The sequence below is a fragment of the Haliotis asinina genome, chromosome 7, assembly GCF_037392515.1.
Source record: "Haliotis asinina isolate JCU_RB_2024 chromosome 7, JCU_Hal_asi_v2, whole genome shotgun sequence".
In the NCBI taxonomy this organism is placed as follows: domain Eukaryota; kingdom Metazoa; phylum Mollusca; class Gastropoda; order Lepetellida; family Haliotidae; genus Haliotis; species Haliotis asinina.
The window spans coordinates 47715182-47737348 of NC_090286.1; the positions used below are offsets into that span (position 1 = coordinate 47715182).

At 39.7% G+C, this 22167-nt stretch overlaps 1 protein-coding gene across 1 annotated transcript; it reads right to left on the minus strand.

Moving 5' to 3' along the window:
- Nucleotides 1-1611: 1611 nt before the first annotated feature.
- LOC137291684 (centrosome and spindle pole associated protein 1-like) lies at nt 1612-15787 on the minus strand. Its single transcript, XM_067823112.1, has 21 exons — nt 15712-15787; nt 15099-15195; nt 13835-13999; nt 13033-13149; nt 12150-12311; nt 9905-9987; nt 9366-9459; nt 8391-8422; nt 8086-8114; nt 7672-7728; nt 6660-6773; nt 4581-4691; nt 4436-4472; nt 4164-4261; nt 3907-3956; nt 3368-3453; nt 3088-3222; nt 2734-2822; nt 2442-2502; nt 2026-2056; nt 1612-1675 (listed from the first exon to the last, which is right to left on the minus strand). The coding sequence occupies exons 1-21, from the start codon at nt 15785-15787 to the stop codon at nt 1612-1614; spliced, it is 1788 nt and encodes a 595-aa protein (XP_067679213.1).
- Nucleotides 15788-22167: the final 6380 nt, after the last annotated feature.

Sequence of the window (22167 nt, forward strand, 5' to 3'; positions counted from 1 at the left end):
GTACTCTGTACATAGTACAATATATTTTGGCAGGTTCGTGTTCTCTTTATATGTACATTATCACAGCTTATGCAGATCACATTTTGGTTGAAATGCCATATCACACCTACATTGAAGCCCACGTCCAGTTCACCATCAATATCGAAATCCTGAGGTGCGAAATGTACGTTTGTGTTGTTACTGAGGTAATTCAATGCAAGTATACTGCCGACAGAAAATAAGGGAACCAAGAAATTGAATGTAGATGACTTTGACTGTGACAGGGTCCGTTATCGTGGCGTATCTCCCAAACGCAACATCCAATGACAATGGAATTTCGCATAATGCATGCCCAGCACGTGCTACACGTGCATACAGAAGTTACCTCCTGTAAATGTACTGGAGAAGTCGCAATCACTAATGCAATAGAGATTGACACTTACTGACAGAAATGCCTCCGAGGCAGTATCTCGGTGAAGCAACAAAATGGAGAATTGTGGGGATGATAGAGGGGGGGACATCATTATGTGAAGTTGCCCGGCAGATGGGTAAATCAAAAAGTGTAATTTCACGCCTGTGGGATAAGTACCGTCAAACGGGTGGGGTTACAACGAGACCTGGGCGTGGTAGACCAAAATCAACGACACCACGACAGAATGGTCTCATTACGGTAATTGCTCTGCGAGATAGGTTTAAATCGGCCCCTGCCATCAATAGAGAATTCCGCACACTCACTGGAAGACGCATTTCAACCTCAACCGTTAAAAACCGACTCTATCAAGCTCGTCTGAAAGCAACACGGCCTTTTAAGGGTGTCACCGTTTCAGCTCACCATAAGCGCCAAAGATTGGCATGGGCTAGGCAGCATCAGGGACGGGCTATGCGCCACTGGCGTTACACCATGTTCTCTGATGAGTCAAGGTTTTGCCTACGATTCACAGATGGCAGAAAACGTTGTTGGCGTCGGAGCGGGGAGCGATATGCCAGAGCAGCAATTCTTGACCATGATCGATATGGAGGTGGTACTGTCATGGTGTGTGGTGGGATTACACATGACAGACGATCAGATTTGGTCATCATTAACGGAGCCATGACTGGTCAGCGATACGTTGACCACATATTGCGTCCTGTTGTGGCTCCATTGGCTAGAGTTATCGGCCGAAATTTTGTATTCCAAGATGATAATGCCAGACCACCGAATTGTCTCCGCTTATCTCCGACAAGAAGGTATCCAGACATTGGACTGGCCCTCTAAGTCCACAGACCTGTCCCCAATTGAACATCTCTGGGAAGTTCTTGGTCGAATGGTGTACGCCAGGGACCCAGGACCCGCCAACCTGGCCCAGCTTGGTGCAGCTCTCCAAGAGGAATGGCGGGCAATACCACGGGCAACCATCCGGAAATTGATTAACAGCATGCCACCAAGGTGCTGTGAATGTGTTGCCCAACATGGTGGGCACACCAGATATTGAACTTGACGCCCAAAATTGATTTAGTGGATATTTAAAGCAGTTTCAAATTCGCTATTATTTCATTAGTTCCCTTATTTCTTGTCGGTAGTATATATAGCTCCCATCTAAGTCCTTCATCGACGTGGTCTATCGTGCCAGGGACTTGCTCAGCGCATATCTGTTACACATCCGCAGAGCTTGGTCGTAACCACGTGTCGTCATTCAGAGTGTCAGCTGATGATGGTCTGAAAGGTATGTTGAGGGGTTATTCATTAAGTTTTGTCAATCACAGCTAATACTTAGCGGATGTGACAAAATCACAGAGTGTTAGAACTGTTGGAAACGTGGCATATGGATATTTTTTTAAAGCCAGTGGTTATCTATTCTGTGACATACACTTGACAAAAATCATTAGGACTCCCATTCATATGATTTTGTTTAACATATGTTTTTATTCATTTATTCAGAGAACGCAAGGCATAGCTACACCAACACTGCATCCTGCAATATCGAGGTATACCTGATAAAGATGTTATAGTGAGCCACTCAACCTACAATGACCACAGTTTTCGACCTATCCAAAAAGGTACCTTACCTGTGGTCCCTGAATCGGAGTCCATCTGAAATAGAAAGGCAAACATATCATTGAATTTGCTGGAGGAATCTGTTAGTCAGCAAACAGCTTTACAGCCAGTACGCATAGCTTCCAAAGACTGCCATAAGAACAGAAGTATGCTTTAAGATTCCTGTTGTGAACGAATGGCAGCTGCAGCATCAGGATAGTTCTGTGATGCAGCACAGCGTTTTGGACTGAAGGTGGTTTGAAGACGTGGATTGAAATCCTGTGTGTTTGTATGGTTGTCATAATCATGGTTATTAAAGTGTTGGTTCCATCGGTTTAGTGACATTGGCTGTCCGATCTTATCATACCATACTTTGGCGCGCAGATGAAACTTACAGACTCAAAACGATAAACATAATTCCCTATTTCCTGTATTCCAGTGCACGTACCTTCATCAATGCGCCCGAGTCGACTCTCTATGTCCACACTAGTGCCACAACCGCGATATTTCTGTGTTAAGCAAAAACGTAAACCTAGACATCATGTCAGGTAGATTGCATTACGAATCGTATGCCGAACATGTTAACTTGGATTCTCCAGTGTAGGGAAACTTGTTAAGAATTTTGGGAATTATGAAAGTTTACACTGTGAAAGATATCACATTGATTGGCAGTATGATTTGATGAGACGTATTCTCCCATGTATCTGTATTGAGTCTGGACAAAGTGAAAAGAAACAAACCCGTGTTCTTGCGAAAGGTGTGATCTCCCGATCCATCCAGACTGGGCGGGTAAAGAAATATTTCTTCATGATTACTTGTTTCTCAGAATCTGCAGAACAAGAAAAGGTCATGCATTACGTATGTGTGTCCTTTACCAAATCATATATGTATTTTTCCCCTAATGAAGAGCTTCTATTGTGTAAACTTGAAGGAAAAATGTTTTCATTGCCTGAAGTTCATTTGTAGTTTCAGTTCTAAACACACACAAGTTCTCCTTCTCATGTTGTTCAGAAACGCAAAGCCGTGTTACGCAACTCCGTCTGTGATGCGAGACATTTGAATCAATGACTTGGTACTGTTTTCAGAAAAATCACCTGTTTTAGCCCCTCTGAGTGCACGCAAGGCCTCTTCCTGTTGTTTGAGCAGCGCCCCTTGTTGCCACTCTAGCTTCATGTTGGTGTACGGCACTTCCGGGAAGATGCTTCTAAACTCCCTCCGGGACCGATAGTCTGAAAATATGGCAGGGGAGTTGACAGTCAAGCTATTTCAGCTGTAATGTTGAATCTTTTCAAGGGATCCAAATCACGAAAGAACTGGGAATTTATCTTATAAAACTAAAAATAATGAGCCAATAACTGAATATCCTGTTTGTACCTCTGTGCTTGAGATCTGTGAAGACATGGACATTTTCTGGATTAGCGTTGTCATCTGTCTTGGGTGTAGGCGGTATATCCACTTGTCTGAAATAGGAAAACAGTTCAGTAAGAAAAACTGTTGAAATAGGAACATTTTTGAGCAACAGTATATGATTACCATATGATAATATGATGCCATATGTGATACTTGAATTTGGTTTCGGCTGGATAGACAGGGCAGGCTATTCGCTGCGTGAGTTAGATCCCTTGGTCCTTGGTCACAAAGAATCATCATCATGTTTGTAAGCTTCATCAACATGGCGAATACTACAAACCGGCCCTAACGGATGTAACTGAAATATTCTTTAAAAAGACTCACCCACTTGTTCATTCACCTATTCATGGAAGAAAATAGCCGATAGAAAAGATGCGCCGTTATTTATCCTTGGCCCAAATGTGAACAACGCCGGCTTAACCGACACATATCTAGCAATGTAATGCAACATTAGGACGGAGGAGGAAACAAGCATTCTCATGAGGTATAACAGAACAGCTTACCTTTCTTTATTCTTCCGTACAACTTTAATATCAAGTTTGCCAGGCTCAATCTAGATGGAGAAAAAAAGATATTTGTAGTTACTTCATAATTAACGCTTGCTTTTCTTGAATAAAGGATAATGTTCAGCTAGATTGTAGGTTTATACACAGAACTATATCATGCGTTAAATGGTGCAGACTGTACATACATTACCAGTAACGTACTGTCAAAAAATCGAGATTTAAAATGACGATAGTAACTTGAATAAGTAACATACTGGTCTTCTATTCATTAATAACTCCTCGATCATACGCCTCTCCTCTCTGAGTTTCTGACGGTACAGATCCATGTCGTCAAGGAGACGGTTCCTGCCACCTAGAATATAATTGTAAGGAAGTGGTATATGTTAGATTAAGTAATAAGGCGAACTGTGTGTTATTCTGTAATTATTCATTTTCAATCCATCCTTTGCTTGAATGCAACAGCAACTGGAATTTGCAATTTTAGGTATTTAAGAATAAACAATGGTATTATATAAGTGCAACTTACTTCCTGGTTTAACCACAACTGTTGGAATGGATCTCGGCTGAAAGAAACAAACAACAAATGTCAGTTCAAACTTGCGTAATGTTCCCTGGAATGACAAATAGATTTAATTATTCTATAACTGACACAAACGTTTGAAAAGACACACCCTCTCCAGTTCCTTTAATCTCATTAGTCTTTCCCATTCTCTGCGCTGTCTTTCCGCCTCTCTCCTTCTGTTCTCTGACTCAAGACGTAGTTCCTCGAGACGACGCCGTGCCTGGAACAACACCAACAAATCGTGTCAATTTAGATGAACTAGGGCAGCGCTTTGTGGCAGGTTGTTGCCAAGATAAAACAAATATCAACATATCCTTCCAACCAACGAGAAATTCATTTACAACCGAACAAAGCTGTTGATTGTTATCCTTGTACAGACCTTTCCTACTTATTATAGTATTCCCAGAAATTATTGAGAATCATGTTGCGTCATGTAACTCATTACGTTTATTAACTTCTGGCGTTTTACTTACATAAACATGTTAAAACATCATCCTTTTACAACCTCAGTCTTGTTTTAGTACTTTGTTAGACCTCCTCGCTCAGCAATGCATGCCTGAATACGCCTAGCTAGAGGCACACTACCCATCAACGTTTGTAGGTAATCGTGTGACAGGGTATCCCAATATTGGACCACCTCGGCCTTCATATCTTCAATGTTTCTCAGTCCCTTTTGGTTTATTCTGTCCTTCATGACTCCCCACACATTCTCATGGGTTTATGTCTGGGCTGTAACTGGGCCAGTCTAAAACTTGAACATTTTCGCCCGACAACCACTGTTTTGTGTAGCGCGCAGTGTGTTTTGGGTCATTATCATGCTGGAAAATCCAATCATCTTCATACAATGTTTGTGCTGTCGGAAGAAGGTGACCATTTAGAATGTCAACGTATCTTTCTTTTGTCAAGTTTCCCGTGAAAACACACAATGGCGTCACTCCGCGAGCCGATATGCCACCCCACATGTGAAACTTCGGGCTATGTTTTGGTCGCTGGTAGATAGGTTTGACAGTATCTTTGGTCCAAATATTCACACAGTTAGGGAAAAGCCAAACAGAACTTTCATCCGAAAAGAAAACATTATCCCAATCTTGATTTTCATGAGCCCGACACCAGTTTAAACGTTTTTCCTTTTGTGCATCTTTTATCAACGGCGAGGGAATTCCACGTTTTTTCACCCAATTAAGTCTCTGTAATTCCTGCCTAACTGTTTCATTGCATACCTGAGGACTTCCTCTGCTAATCATTTCATTTCTGATGTTCTCAACACTTTTCAATTTGCCCCTACTCACAATCTGCCCAAGTCTTCGGCGATCCACAACACTGAATTTCCTAGGCCGAACTGCCCCTGCTTTGTGCTCTATCCCGGTTCCTGTTTGAATATTCTTCAAAGTTTTGTATACTGTAGACAGAGGAATACCATGTCTACAAGCTAACACTTTAGCATCAGCCTCACCCCTTTCAAAATCATCTAGAATGAGCTTTCCTTTTTCTCTTGCTGTAAATGCTGCCATGTCAACACAGGAAGCCATCTGCTCAGACAAGGGAGATAACTCTTGATGCAATGAGCTGCCTTCTAAGCCTTCAAGAGTTGTCTCCCTTATTTAGTATGCTTAGTGCATAGTGAAAGCCCTTTTTCCAATCTTAGCATCATTAGAAAAAAAACAAAGATTTTCTCAATAATTTCTGGGAACACTGTATGAGCACGTGAAGATTCGGGTTAGAATAAATCTTGTTCAGTGACCAATGCTTGTCGTAAGAGGCCACTAACGGGCCTCCTTTGGTTGACACATGTCATCGTATCCCCATTTGCGTAGATCGATGCTCACGCTGTTGATTGCAGGATTGTCTGGTCCTGACTAGGTTATTTGCGGGCCGGTGCCATATAGCTGGACTATTACTAGGTGCGGAGAACTCCCTCATTATCATCACAAACCATAGGAGTCGACTCTGATGTTCAGTGATCCATTCATGTAATTTCCACCGCTTTGACGGTATGTAATAGTTTAAGGCGGATCTTCGAGACTGTTTTTTCTCTGACTATGGCCTGTTTGAATACTGGAAGAATTGACTAAACGGTTAGCTCTGGTACTCGCGGAACACCGATTTGACGAACAATGACCCGTTGACTTGAATGGAAGAAACATGACCGTGAAAATAATTATCATCAGTTTAATCATTTATTACCCACCTCTGCTTCTGAATCTCGGAGACGGCGTTGATTCTCGTCAAGTTCTCGCTGCAATCTCCTCTTGTGTTCCTCGTTGTCCCTCTCCAGTTTGATCTTCAGCCGAGCTTCTTCTAACTGTTAATGAGATGTAAATAGGCAGTTGATATTATTGTCCTTTTATTTCGTAAAAGTACAATAAACTGAACGTTGTAGTGGAAAGTAAGGTGTTAATACTGACATGTTGTTTTATGAGATGCTTAATGCCTTTGGTTTAGAGATACTGTCAGCTTATGTAACGTAACTATTCACCGGTTGACATCCATTGTTATATCAATGTATATCAATTGTATATCAATGATATCACGGCGTGTGAACTTACTATAAGAAAACCCTCATTGCAAGTGATACAAACGTAAGGTTAAAGTTTTTTTACAGAACCCAATGGGTATTGCACTGATATAGTAGCAGAAAGATAATAGGGGGCAAACCGTTATTCGAACCCATTATCATGGGTCTCCGACTCAGTCAAGGGATGGAACTACACAGCAAATTTCTGGAGCTAAAGAGGAGCAGAGTTGCCGTAACCAATTGAATGAAGTCTTCAAACTAAATCTAATAAGCAACAAGCTCATTCTCTCTCTCTCTTTAATTTGCACATTCTTTGAAAACGAATTCAAGCACGAATTCAGCACACTAAACTCTCGAATCGTATCACACTTCATACATCAGTAGACACTTTACTTCTTACTGATATTTCACTGCAGCACTCAGCCAAATATTGTATCGCCATGGAACATCATCAAGGTATATGTGAATGGGTAGTGATACCTCATGGATTCTATTAGTGATGTGAAATAAACTTCCATCTCATATACAGACACATTTTATGTTAATGAATCAAATATCTCTCTAAACGTGAAGTGTGAACGGGCAAGGGAAAAGTCAGGACGTTTTGGCCTTTCTCTGAAAGTGACAATGAGGGAAGTTTGTATTTAACAGATGGTTATAACTATCTTGGCATTCACCATGTTACCTTGTCGTTTAAATCATCCAGCGGTTTGTCTATGGCTGCTCTGTATTTAGGCTCAGGCTGATGAAGTTGAAGAAGGGTTATAAAGAGGACGAAATGCAAATAACGTGAAATAAACGATCCAGTCATTTAGATGTTATAGTTCTAATACGTAGTGCTAATTGAAAAGTATTAGTAGTTACACAGTGAAAACTGAACACTTCTAGAAAACAATGTGAACAAAAAAAAATGTTAAACCACTCTATTATGCATGAATGAATTATCTATACCAACTGTACTAAAAGCTAAATAATTACATTACTTATACTATTTACTAATTGAAGAATAATGTCTAAATTCCAGCGGTTAACTTCTACTACTGTAGTTAAAAAAACAAAACAAAAAATCAGATTGCTACAATCTAGTAAAGTAACTTACGAGCAATGCTGAGCTCTTGACTGGAACCTCTGAAAGTAGACGCAAACAAATATATGAATGTGTAGGTGAATCTAACTTTATAATATCTGAAACAGTGTTATGAGTTGTTCAGTGAGTTACATGATTTGAGTCCTGTATCCACTTTTGACTCAGCCTTCACTCGAAGGTTTCCGCATAATGTTTCCATTTCAACGTAAGCGAAACATTTGAGTATTTAACCCATTGTAACCCATTAAACATTCCAGTATCTAACCCCCAACTGACAGGAAGGTTACATGAGTGTGTATTAGTACATTAGTACTTACCCAATTGGATAGGGTTGTATTTCGGACCTTGCCTGTAAAACACATACCTTGGGGTAAGCATACACGATGTCACAATGACCTGCTCAAAATACACCAGTTGATCGCCGCATAAGAATATGCAACCGTTGTTGCTCATAATATCAGTCACTGGATTATCTGGCTGCTTATTTACATGTGACGTGTTGCTGAATATAGTTCAGTGCGGAGATAAACATCAAGTCAAGAGAACGAAATTCTGTCAAAGGATCTACGTAAAGCTTGTTCAAATATTCCTCACAATGAACCCCGTGAAATCATGTATTCAACGAGTTTACTTTAACCTCAACAGAAAAAAGCTGCATCTGATTGTGAACAGAATAATAAAAAATGGGGGTTCTCACGGAGCGGTGGTATTTTTTAGCAACGAGCAACAAGATTTCTGGATGTCAACTTTGTGAATAACACGACATTTCGGAGCGTATGCAAGCTCCTTTATCTGGTGAATACGGGTAGTAGACACTACCAATGGGGTGCGTGCGTGCGTGTGTGTGTGTGTGTGAGAGAGAGAGACATACATACATACATACACAGAGAGACATACATACATACATACATACATACATACATACATACATACATACATACATACATACATACATACATACATACATACAAGAGGTACTACAATGAAAGCATGCTTAACATGCGTGAAGAATGAAAATATACAAACATGAGGCCAGTAATGCACTAAAACAACATTCTATTTTCATTCTTTATGGTTTCTTTGCAGTGCCTTTTGTAGGTACATCAATATATACCCCTTTGGTAGTGTCTACTGTTCACCTGATGAAGGAGCACGCGTATGCCCCGAAACGTCGTGTTATTCGCAATAAAGAAGCTGACATCCAGAAATCTTGCTTTTCTTGTGCAGTCTACTTCAAACGCCCTTCAGAGACTTCAGTAACAAAAGTATTGACCCTCTGGCAATCTACTTACCACGGAATGGCTGGTGCAGGTTGTTGTATGATGATCGGCCTGGTGTCTGGGTAGTGTATAGGTTGTAGGGGCTGGACTAGTGGCACCTGAGGGACTGAAACAACATGAGCATATTGAGACAGCCATTAACCGTCTATTTACATGTAGCTAGATGACATAAGACTTCATTTACCTAAAAAAAATCGTTACACGACATGAAACAACACTGGCATGATGTGTTCCATATTTACATAACATAAACCACATTTACCTAAAATTGCAACCCTAGTTACATGACATTTAACGACAATTACCATGACAACCAACAACCATAAATACGTGGCATAGAACAACATTTATATGAAAATAACCCATATTTACATATCATAAACCCACATTCAAATAATGCCAGTCCATGCTTATTCACATAACACAGTATTTTGCACGAAATAAGCCATATTTACATAACGTAAAATTGCATCGAAATAACATTAAACCACGTTTACACATTGCTTAATCTGTATTAGTAAATGACATTTAAATGTTGAAATACAACCTACCTAGACTTATGTCCCTGGCCGCCATGATGCCGTAACCACTGTCCATTGGGGCTCTGTAGCTCAGTGGAGCCGGTGCTGGCACCCTGCTTGGTGTAGGAAACATGAAGCATATGTGTGTATTGGTAGAAAATGTACAATTTTAGTAACTCGCAGACGTAATAGGACAGGTCGTAGCAATTCCCATGCAGTGCTACCTAGTACGTAGCAAATATATAACCCACTTGTTTGTTTCATACTACAGTCTTACCTTCAAAATTGCAGCAAGTCAGGCATGACATTTATATTGCTGAATGTACTATATCTGTCACCGACAAGTAAATGGATAGTCAGACTTTCATAGGAATCTATGTGTACATACGTATTGAGAATTTTCTTATGTGGAGAGGTGATTGATTAAGTTAAGCCTTTCAAGGGTCTCTCTTAAGGAGAATTGGAGCCGAGTAGCATATCTTTTATGTGCGTTTGAGGACATTCATTCATGAAAAGAATTCCACAAAGCACTATTGCCTTTACAAGCCAATAGATTCACTACAACTAGCGTAGCAACGGTGTGTTTGGATAATGCACTGATACACGCATATCACCCAATACAATGTGCTTTAACATACTAGTACATTTCAAATGGTGTGAAGGTTTCGTACGAAAGATTAGGCATTTAAACATGAAACACGAGACTATTGAGATATGAATTATCATTTATTCAATTCATTAACATTAATGTTACTTTATACTCTGTTCTAAAGCAACTAAAAGCATTAGTAAAAAGCACGATTTAAATATAGTCCCTAATCAACAATACTTAACGCCTACTTTATCAAAACATCAATGCCTGGAGATGATGTCTGAAAAATGTGAAACATCCTTTCAAGAACTGTGTGTCTTTGAGCTATCAACATTTAGCCGGTGGATCAGACAATTGTGAGGTTGTGGTGCAAATATCCCGTATACTGATTCCTGATGCAGACATGGATACACTGCCTTGTGGAAAACCTTAGTCACTTTCACGCAACGAAATTGACAAAGGAATTGTCCCGATATACATAAAGCCAGTATGAAGATAGTCAGATTAAATGAAATTTAGCTAGTTTCTTTATTGTTTTGAATAAAATGTTATATTTAAGATATATGTGGATTTCAGTAATCAGTGTGCAAGGGAGGATGATAAAGCCGTGCAGGAAGGACAGAAAATGAAGACATAAGTTTTTTAACAATACCCTTCTTTTCAACCAAACCGATCCAATCAAACCGATCTGACAGACATGCCTATCAGTTGATGTGATAATGGCACGTCCATGCATGCTGTTAGTGTTTCCAGAAACTTGACAGATTTAGTAGAATACACAGTAGATGGGACTGTGGAAAGAGTTCATGCATAAAGAATACAGTGATAATAACAGCCCTTCGATGCACACATCAGCAAAGTATATATACAGCACAGCCCTTTCGACGAAATATCTGCTAAATGCGATCGATTTTCGATTCCGACTTATGAAAAATACTTAGGATACCAAAAATGTGTAAATACACCACCTAACTTTCATTTTACGGTTTTATTGTTTTCTGTTTCAATTACCTGTGAATTATAATCCGATCACTTTACATTCATAAAAAGAAAACTGATCAACTGAACCTTGTGTAGTTGAAACATTTTAAATGACGTAAACACTAGTAAAACGGATATTTGTTTTGCAGTGGTTGAATACAGTAGGCTAACACATGACCTTCCAACCTAAGAAATCAATATCTCAAGCTTTCACGACATGCTAGAATATCCTTATGATGTACGAATTCATACTTGACTTTTACTTTTCCCCAGTGTTATGCCTTGATAATCAATGAAACCAAACAGCGCTTATTCTTCCGAAAATAATCACCTGAATATGCCAGGTCGGTCTAAACGTGCCGACAATATAACCCCTTCAAGATATCTTGTCAATATCTGCAATATGTGCTGATGTGATGCACCGATTTACAAGGTCATGTCTATGTGCACACACACATATATAGGTGCATAAAGGGATTCAAACATCACACTTCACAAACACATATCTTACTGTTCTGGTTTCTCTGGCTTGACATCTCTAGGACAAAAATACAACGTGAAAAGTTAAAAAGAATCCCTAAAAGAATCTACACATCAACTACAGTGGCATGTGTGACACGTCTAGAAATAAAAGAAAGAGGAGGGTTAATCTTCTAAAGCACTGCTTTGCCTCTAGAGGCATCTTCAAGGAAGAAAACTCACGGAGCTGTGAAGTTTAACCGATGGGGTGGATCAAGAGTACCCAAATTAGGCTTCTCACTGGAAACTATCGGTTCCCTTGGTCTTGCTCGTGGTTCACTATATGACGGCAAGCTCATGGGACGGGGAGAATAATCGACTCTAGCTGTACGGGGAGACCCTTGCCTGTTGAAAATTTAGGCAACATTTCTTGACGAAACCCGAAGTATTGTGTATGCCTGGCAGGCTTTTAGCTTCTTCTTGGGTCTCTTAACGCTCGCAGTGCAGTTGTAAATGTTTACCGGAAACATGACAAACTAGTAAACTATAGTTATCAAGAATCTAATAATCGTACCGCCTTCCTATGTATATAATGCGTTGTTCGTATTGGAAAGCTACAATAATACTGTATAAGATCTGACAAAGAATAACTAATGCTACAAGGATATATATGTATACAGCCAATATGATGTAACATGACATGTTGCATCGCACGAAACCCAAGAAATTTAAAACACGCACGTTCTTCTGTTTCAGAGATCCACACAATATAAACAGGATGCCATAATATATTACAATAAAGACAGGACCATTTATTAAGCTAAACTGAAACAGTTGGAATAGCCACGAATGCAAAATGAAATTAGAAATGTATTGTAAATACTGCTGTTTTTCAATGACTTCTATCACTTTCATTTTGCAGTAAGTACAGATAACCAAGTACAGTAAAACCGCTTCACAGTTACTGTGCAGTGACTTTGAACACTCACGTTCTGTCATATTATTTTCAAATATGTTTTTTCTTATTTTTTAAATTTCCTTTTCAGCTTCATAGTTTTGATACCTACTAACACATTCTACACAGGATAGGTGTGTCTACAGAGAGAGCTTATCGTGAATAGCCTACCAGATGACTCTACGGACGGGAGAAGATGCTTGGGGTACTACTCGTACCGGAACTGTTACGGTGGGCGATGGTGAGATTGAACCATGTACTACTACAGGTGGTGGTGCACGAGGCCGCCTTATCAAGAAAGGACAGACAAGTATAAGTACTACACCTTCCTATCGTCAAGGTCACTTATATTAACGCACACATGACAGTAAAGTGGAATAATGAATCTGTTTTTCTTCATCACAGAAACAGTCCAAAATCCCTGTCTGATTGTCGCTGAGATGTATTTCAATCATCTATTCCATAACTCTAACTTGATAATGGGTGACGGATTCTTTAAGTCATGATTTACAATACGATGAAATATTCTCTATGTGCATATGCGAAGACTAACGAAATCATCAATCACATCAACAATCCAATTACTCTTTAAATTAACGTAGTTGGGTAATGTATGCATGGATGCATTTCTGCAATATTTAGAAGCATAATAAATAAATAAAAATAAATTGAAATAAAATGAGCTGATAAAACATACTGCTTCTTATGGAACTTAGAGGTATTTCTGTGAAGCCATAACATATATCTTAAAGAGGCAATGAACTGTGAACAATATTATTAAATGATAACTCTCGTCAACGAATTCGTGAACGTATATGAATAATAAAACTATATGTAGTAGGCATATGACATCTGGATCAAGCATTCTTAATGTATGATACAACAGTGCCACAACAAAACTACGGGGAAGTGCGCAACTAGCATCGTTATTAAACTCTGTACTATGAGATAACAGTACGTTTATTATACTTACTTGTTTTCATCGTACAGGAACAGCGTGTGATATGGCCGAACCCTCGAGTCCCACCTTGACCGATACTGTGTCCAGTCAGTGCCTCCAAGGGGCTTTAACCTCTCCGGGCCTTTCTCCGGATCCAGGTAGCCGGATGCATTGACGCTCATATCCTGGATCCTTTCTCTGGAACAGGCAATAATACGGTCATAAAGATCAAGCAAGTGCGTGACCAGCAAATGAGATCAAAGAATGATTATTCTGTTATGGAGTAATAAAGTTTGCCAGCGTTCATCGTGAATCCAATATCGCACTTGATTCGCGAAACAAGCACATTCTGTACAATCCCGATATTGTGTCCTAACTCCCGAAATCTCTCAAATGCTTGAAAAGGCTTCGTAAATTCCTATTTAAATTCTGCAGGTATTTCTCTTTACACATATTCTATGGTACGAAATGGAAACATCGGATTGCCTACTAATGCCGTTCTCAATGCATATAGAGATGAAAATATATTAAACGAATGATAAAGTGACATCTTAAATAATGAATAGAGTCGGAATAGAGTAATTAAAATATCGGTAAAACTTTGGCCTTGATGAGGCTGTTTACAGAACATTGTACATGCCGACACGGTAATACAATATTCGTGGTGTAAGCAAATACAACTCATCAAGAATCTGCCTGTGATGCAGGTCTCAGACATTTATCGCTTCGGGTGAGTGAGTGAGTTTACTTTTTACTTTTACTCAGCAATATTCCAGCTATATGGCGACTGTCTGTAAATAATCGAGTCTGGACCACACAGACCAGTGATCAACAACATGAGCATCGATCTGCGCAGTTGAGGTAAGATATGTGTCAACCAAGCCTGACCATCCGATCCCGTTAGTCGCATCTTACGACTTGGTTTACTGAAGACCAGTTCTAACCCGGATCCGCCCCGGACCTATCCCTTTGGTGACAATCCGAAGTGCGACCCTTCCACCTTCGTCTAAAACGCATTATATTCAACAGCGATTCTGACTCATTTCATACCTAAACAAAGATTCCTGTGATATGAATACAGGTGGCAAATATATTACATGCTGAAAACACTTGATGGCAGAAAAGGTCAGGGAGCGTTGTGCGTTATACAGGACATTTTCCTGTTTACGTGGGTTCGAATCCCTGATTCGTCCATCACATTATGGTGCTGTCATCAAACTACTTCTGACTTTCCCACTACCTATTTCAAGTAGACACAGTAAGGTCTCTCTCAACATCACTAGTTATGGCCAGGCACCTTTGTTTTGCTGCATTCCTCTCAGCCATCTGCAGCTGGAGGTCTTCCTTGTAAAGGTTCTGCCTCCTCTTCTTGGCACTGGCCCTCTCGCCATATTCTGGAACAATGCAAATAACGACATCTGTAAATACACATACCCACCCTATCCATATGGCAGTCAGTATACATCTGTATATTTTGATTTAGTCGAACATGAACCACGGCTTCATACGAAAGGACATGAATGAACGTGTGTTATTATGTTTTCAAGCATTCGAAGGTGAGCCTGTTTGAAGAGAAGAAACTCGAACTGTCAAAACCCACTCAGATTCAAATACTCCCGGTAAGCAAGGAACACCGGTACACGTGCAAAATGAAACTGACATATGTGAAGTGTCGATAACACATGCCATCAGCCACTAGTTTGGCTGTCACAGTAACTCCAATCAAAATAATCTAATGATTCCCCAGGATTGTGATCCAAATAGTCACTGAACAAACTACTGGCCAATAACTTCAGCATGAAATGTGCATGGGTTAGTTCTTGAACACTATAAAAGTCATCAGTTATATAAAATCAAACAGGCAATACGGAATGTCCACTATGTAAATGTTCGACATAAGCATACTTCACCTCCGACATCAAGTGATGTGAGGTAGTGCCCGCCAGGTCTGTAACCCGAGTAGTGTGTAGTCGTCGTTTCATACATCTTGTTTTCTTGCTTTTACTTTCTTCAGCCGACAGTTTCTGTGCCTCTGTACTCAACAGACACCTTGTAAGATGTACGTCCATTCATTCTGAAATACGCACAAATAAGTAAATACTGAAAAGTGCTTCATTTTCCGTTTAAGAAAATGAGGGTGGACGTAAACTGTCCCTTCTCCATTTTGTAACGCATTGACCAGACGACAAAGCGGCCATGTTGTTCTATGGCTGCCGCACTGTACGTCTGGTCCCAAGATACAGTCGTCCCGGTAGGAATAGAAGTCGACGAAATATGCGATCACATGTCCCTATCTAGAGCTATCCCGTATGACCAAGGAGGTACAATGAGCGAGTATTATTCCGAACTACCGTACGAATGGGAGACACGATTGATCTCCCTCCCAACGTGTCATTCTTATCCAGCTATTATCAACCACCACGAGGAACAGATCGAAAACTTTCAACTAACAAAGCCTTATCTCATTGCCCATGGCTTCAAATTATTGTTGAATAATAAAGTTGTGTTTGCCTTGCATTTAGTTTCAACGGGTCGTCGGGTTTGACTGTGTATAGCATAATTTCTTTTTACAATCGAAAAAAAATCATTTATATTCGCAGTAGTGTTAGGAGGGAATGCCTTTCAGTTAAAGCTGTCATGTTGGAAAGGCTGTTGTTCCTTTGTAAATATGCAAATACTATTGGTTTAGTTGTTTGATTTCGAGTATCACTTGATAAATGTGTGGAGAGTTTATGTCCGACGGAGCCTGAAAAACGTCGCCTTGAGAGCTATTAAAAAGCATAATGAAATGTTCGCGTAACTACAGCCAATTTATATACATGTCGCGGGTGTCCAATATTTCTTGTTATGTAACACCAAAAAATGCTAAAAGCAGATATATGTTAGTAATAAATCAGTATTAACAGTTTCAGGAGAAGTGAAGAAGCATAATGTTGATGGGATTCCCACTTTTTCCGTATTTAACGGTTTTTGTACAGAGGCTTTGTGTAATAACCACTCATCTTATTGCCACCCACACAACTACAATCACGTTCCAGAGACTCAAAGGATTTTGAAGCAGACAAACCAAGTCTATGAACAAATGTAATTCAGTTGGACCTAATATCATGTAGATACGCGCAGTAATATTAAATAATCTGATATAATTCCTTTCACGTAATTAAATCAAAGTGACATTATCCAGGTATTTAGGACTTTGGTAGTAGTGGGACTAGCAACAGCAGTAGGAGCAGTTGTTGGTTGTAGATATTGAGCGCAGTATTGACTTTCGTCGTTCTGGAAGCAGCTGCAGCATCAGAAGTAGTAGTTGCATAGTAACAGCAGCTACAATAGCAGTATTAGTAGCAGCAACAGTAACAACTGGTAACAACAGCAGTAACAACAGAAGTGGTAATTGTAGTATTAGTAGAGGATACTACGCACGTGACTTTTGCAGTAGTAGTATTAGGGTAGTATTGGGTATAAGTAGTAGTAGTGGTGGTGGTGATGGTAGTAGTAGTAGTAGTAGTAGTAGTAGTAGTAGCAGCAGCAGCAGCAGTATTACTGGTTCTAAGCTTGATATCAATGCACGATTGCAGAGTTAGTCTACCAGTATATACACTTTGATAAAGATCAAACCATTATCTGTGACGTCATAAACAACTAATATGTAACCACAAAGTTAATATATCCCATTATCTACACATCTAGGCGTCCAGCGGACACAACCCTATTCCCATACTCCGCTAGCTGTGTCACAAGCCCCCTCGACAGCCCGGTGTACCAGTGCACTGTTTTATATTTCCTGCTTGTTTTCCCTTCGCTAGACGTTATCGACCCCAACCAAACAACCACAGTCCTACGTTACTATGTACACCGAGTTACTCTCTGACCAAGTGTCATTGTGCACTTTCTTAAATCCACCCTAGTCCTTTATTAACACGTTGCTTATGTTGGTTGGGCGCTGAGCTTTGTATGTATTACGGGTAGGTCAACACACAATATCACTATCATTGGGTACAACGGGGACGGTCAAGATATATGTGTTTCTATAGATAGTCTTTTTTCAATTTAGACAGATTACAGAAGTACTGGCATAGAATTTTTAAAGAGCACGTGTACATATGAATCTATATCTATCAATACAACAAATACAGTAATTTGCCTATCGATAAATACAGTAGGCAAATAAAAACTCTGATTACCAACCAGACAGGGTTCTATACATTGTGGAGAATCGAACCATGTTCTTCGACGAGACTAGCTTAATCTTAACCTACTGCCGCTCATCCCTGTGACAGCATGTACGTAAATGGTTTAACCCATGTACGTGAGTGTACAGTCGTACAGTATCGATATTTCATAGGAAATTGAGTGATGAGTGAGCGAGCAATATCCCAGCAGCTCCATCCCTCGGCTTCTACATACCGAGAATATTCATTTTTTCAAACAACGTCATACCCCATTGCTCAAAATGTTTTTGATCAGGGCGACAACGTTCAATGCCACAGTGTAGCTTTCATAGCGACATGCAGTGAACATTTCCAAATGTGACGCATCTGTGAGAAGTGTGATGTTCGATTTCTACTTTTGACGATATGTTCCGGTGAGTTTTTCAGCTGTCTTTGCGCGCGTGTGTGTGTTTTTATGATGATACTTGATATATTTTATGATTATAGGAAGGTTTTAGTGCTTCGATTCGTACATGATGTCGTATACGCTAGTTGCGTATTTTACATCAAGCAGTTGAATACGGTAGTATAAAAACACTATACGTAAATACACTCGAGGAACTTTGCCAATAACTTTTTTTAAAAACCCGAAAAACTACCAATTAGTACATACTCATTGGGCCATAAAAATGTTACATTTTGGTTCCACAGATTTGGAAAGGTATGCGCTCTTTGGGTAAAACTGTACTTTACAATCAGCTATTTTGTGTCAAGCCTTAATGATGGACTTCATTGTGAATCTGGAAATGTTATATATGATTATCCTTTTTACGTCATGTTGCCTTTTTCCAGAAATATGCAGTTGCACATATTTAACAAAATATGAGTAGTTGTTTAGTGTGTAATGTACAAGCACTTTTATACACTTTCAGATAAATACTCTTTGAGTCACTGGTATAATGTACCCTTACTTTTTGTGGACGTGAGATTATGACATATTTCAAGATAATAGTAATACTGGTTCACCGTAGGCATACATATGCGAAGGGTGTCATTATCCGACTGTAAAAAGTACCGAGATACTTACACTGCTGCACATAATGCACTATATTTTACGTTAGGTAAGAAGATACATAGACACACAAGTGTTTGGATAAATGAATCATGTACAATTTCTTATGTCCCCTTCAATATATTTCTACGTGCACAGCAGTAATAGTCTCCATGACAATAGCACTCTGTTCCTCATCCTGTCAAATAAAACCCCTAATAGAAAGTGAAATAAAACCCCTAATAGTAAGTGCATAGATACATAATGACAACAAAGGTTTAAAAGAACAATAAATGTGAACACGTACAAGTCAAATAGAGCTGTCTTACGTTTAAGTACTAGTTGTGAAGAGTGCATAATGTGCAGGCCATTATAGAGGACGATCTAACTTCAAATCATTCGAACTGAACTCTTTTCTGTTAATAAATACGTTTAGGCTGAAAACAAACTGGCAGGATTTCCCGACCAAGTGGGCATGGGTCAGTTTTGTAGGATTTTGTGTAAATCTGTGTCGGGTATCACTTATATGAAGTAAATTGATCTGTAGGTTAGCGAGGGTACGAATATTGCATTCAACTTTCATGTTCGATTGGTAATCAAACTTAACACCCATAGCTACTGACAAACCGTCTAGGTTATAAAACAGTCTCGTTTGATAGTCGAAATGTACTTTTTTATAAATATCTATGAACAAAACAAAACACATACGAAACATATCACACAGATCAAATACAACACGTTCTCACTATGTTTTCATTTTAGGGTGAAGGGTGTCATTTTATAAGTGTTATCTGGGATGATTGTTTGCTGTTGAATGAAATCTGTTGATTTTTTGTTCACGTTAAATCATTTGCAGTGGTGGTGTTAGATCCTTTCATCAGTGTCTTAGATACGCATTGCTCTACTCATACTCTTCATTCTTCACCAATATCTTTAGCTAAAACCTCTGGAGGTACCTCTTAATTTAACTCCGAACATACCTGAGTTAAAGATACATCCATTCACACGTTGTTTTTCTCTAATAATCCACTTTTAGCTGATAATCCGGGCACTAGCGGTGTATATCCATGCAAGCGGTTGTCACTTTCATTGTGTATTGACTGGTTGTCAAGCGAACACCCCTGAAAATGACAAGCCCATAGCCACCACTTAGCTGAAATCACTTGGCGATTTATTTGTCAAGTCAAGCCCATTGGATCCCTTTGTGAGGCGTTTAGTTGCCCCTTTTCACGGTATCAATGACATTGTGTCCCCAAACCTTGTCTCTTTTTGCTAAAGCAAACTCATTACTGGTTCGACTGTTCAATTCTCAATGTACGATCGTGTCGAATTCTATAGATGTTTATGAAAGGTTTATTTACAACATTTCGACATGGCTGTGTTGAAATGTGCAACCACCTGAGAAATATTTACCGATATAATAGCTGTTATACGACACCGTGCCATGAAATAGACACGACAATAGACAACCCCCTCGCATTCACCATGCGGTCGATAATAGGCGACGTATAACTGTCAGTGAGGTAGGTTAGTAGGCAGGCTTGATCTGAACGAATATTGAATTATCAATCACTGTTCGTGAGAAGTAAAGAGGAAATTGGGATAACTGATACTGACCGCTAAGTGTTGTGGCGTTCGCTATGTAACTATGATTGATGGCAGAATCTCGGTAGTGTTGTCTGATAGACGTTTCTGATACCAGCATTCTGGAGAATCTATTGTGAGTCAACGATGTTGTCCCAGGGTCGCTTTAAACAATATTCATATGAGTGTGTGTAAAGAGAACAGTCTACCTAATTGCTGAAACTATCAGCATATGCACTGTCCAGAATAGTGCGTTAGTGGGTGAGTTTTAGGCCGCAATATTCCAACTATATGACCCCGATCTGAGAATAATTGAGTCTCGACCAGACAATCCAGTGATCAACACCATGAGCATCGATCTGCGCAATTATAGCCAAATAAACAAACCTGACCATCCTGTCCCGTTAGTCTCCTCTGGACAAACATGGGTTACTGAAGATCAATTCGAACCCGGACCTGCCGGTATGTGCAGGTCAATGTTAATAATCGAAGTGTCTAAGGAATTTGAACCCATACATAACAATGGTACTGTATACGAAGGAATTAGGTGTGTTTTTTGTATCAGTAAACTTTATGACTTTCATAATCTGTGGGTTAGAGTACACACCACGTGTACCAGAGAGCACTGGAGTTTTCAACATAAAACAAACCCATTGAGATATATACTGCCTCTGCCAGGAGTCATAACACTGAATGAAAGGAACCGGATGATTTTAACTCCCATACTTTAACATAGACTTACGGCAGTCGTAGCGATACGACCACCTCTTCCGCACACATCTATTCGCAATGCAAGTCTAGATTTCCTCAGCTCCTGAACCTTCAAACTCACCGGAGTTCCTTTTCGATAATGAAAGTAGAATTACTTGTTTCCATCAAAATTACAAAATTACAGAATTCCCCGTTGCATGTCCTTGCACCACAGTGTAGAACCATCTTATTTTGATCTCAGGTTAGCAGCTAGTGGAGCATCGATTTTATCATTTTAAGTCCTCACTAACTTTAACATAGCACGTCAATACTGGAATGGTTTGTTAGTGAGAGTGAATTTAGTTTTACACCGCTTTTAACACTATTCCAGCAATATCACGAGGGTGTCACCAGAAACAGGCTTCACACATTGTATCCATGTAGGGAATCGAAACCGGGTCTTCGGCGTGACGAGCGAACGCTTAAACCGCTATGCTACCCCACCGACCATGGATTGACTAATCACTGACACAATCACAAGCATAGGCATGAAACGCGATATTGTAACAAACCATGTTTTGCAAAACGGCATGCACGCACACACCAATATACGCACGCACGCACGCACGCACGCACGCACGCACACACACACACACACAAACACATTTGCCAAACACCGACAATACGTTCTTACCCGTCTCTCCTACTCCACCACATATCCATACTCAGCAAGCAATTTATTCAATATATCTATGACTTAAACAACTGTATCTACGAGTCTCACATGCTGAAGTCAATCACTGTCGACACTTCTAACATTCTGAACTTAATGCACTGTCCCTCATGAATATGTAGGTGTGTTCATGTGATAGATTTAAAAAATAACATTC

Excerpts from the sequence above, each read along its gene's own strand:
- LOC137291684 (XM_067823112.1), bottom strand. The coding sequence starts at position 15,787 with ATGTATGAAACGACGACTACACACTACTCGGGTTACAGACCTGGCGGG. Across the intron at positions 7,729-8,085 it reads TCAAGAGCTCAGCATTGCTC|CCTGAGCCTAAATACAGAGC; the intron begins GTAAGTTACTTT and ends CAACTTCATCAG. Across the intron at positions 4,692-6,659 it reads TCCGAGATTCAGAAGCAGAG|GCACGGCGTCGTCTCGAGGA; the intron begins GTGGGTAATAAA and ends GTGTTGTTCCAG.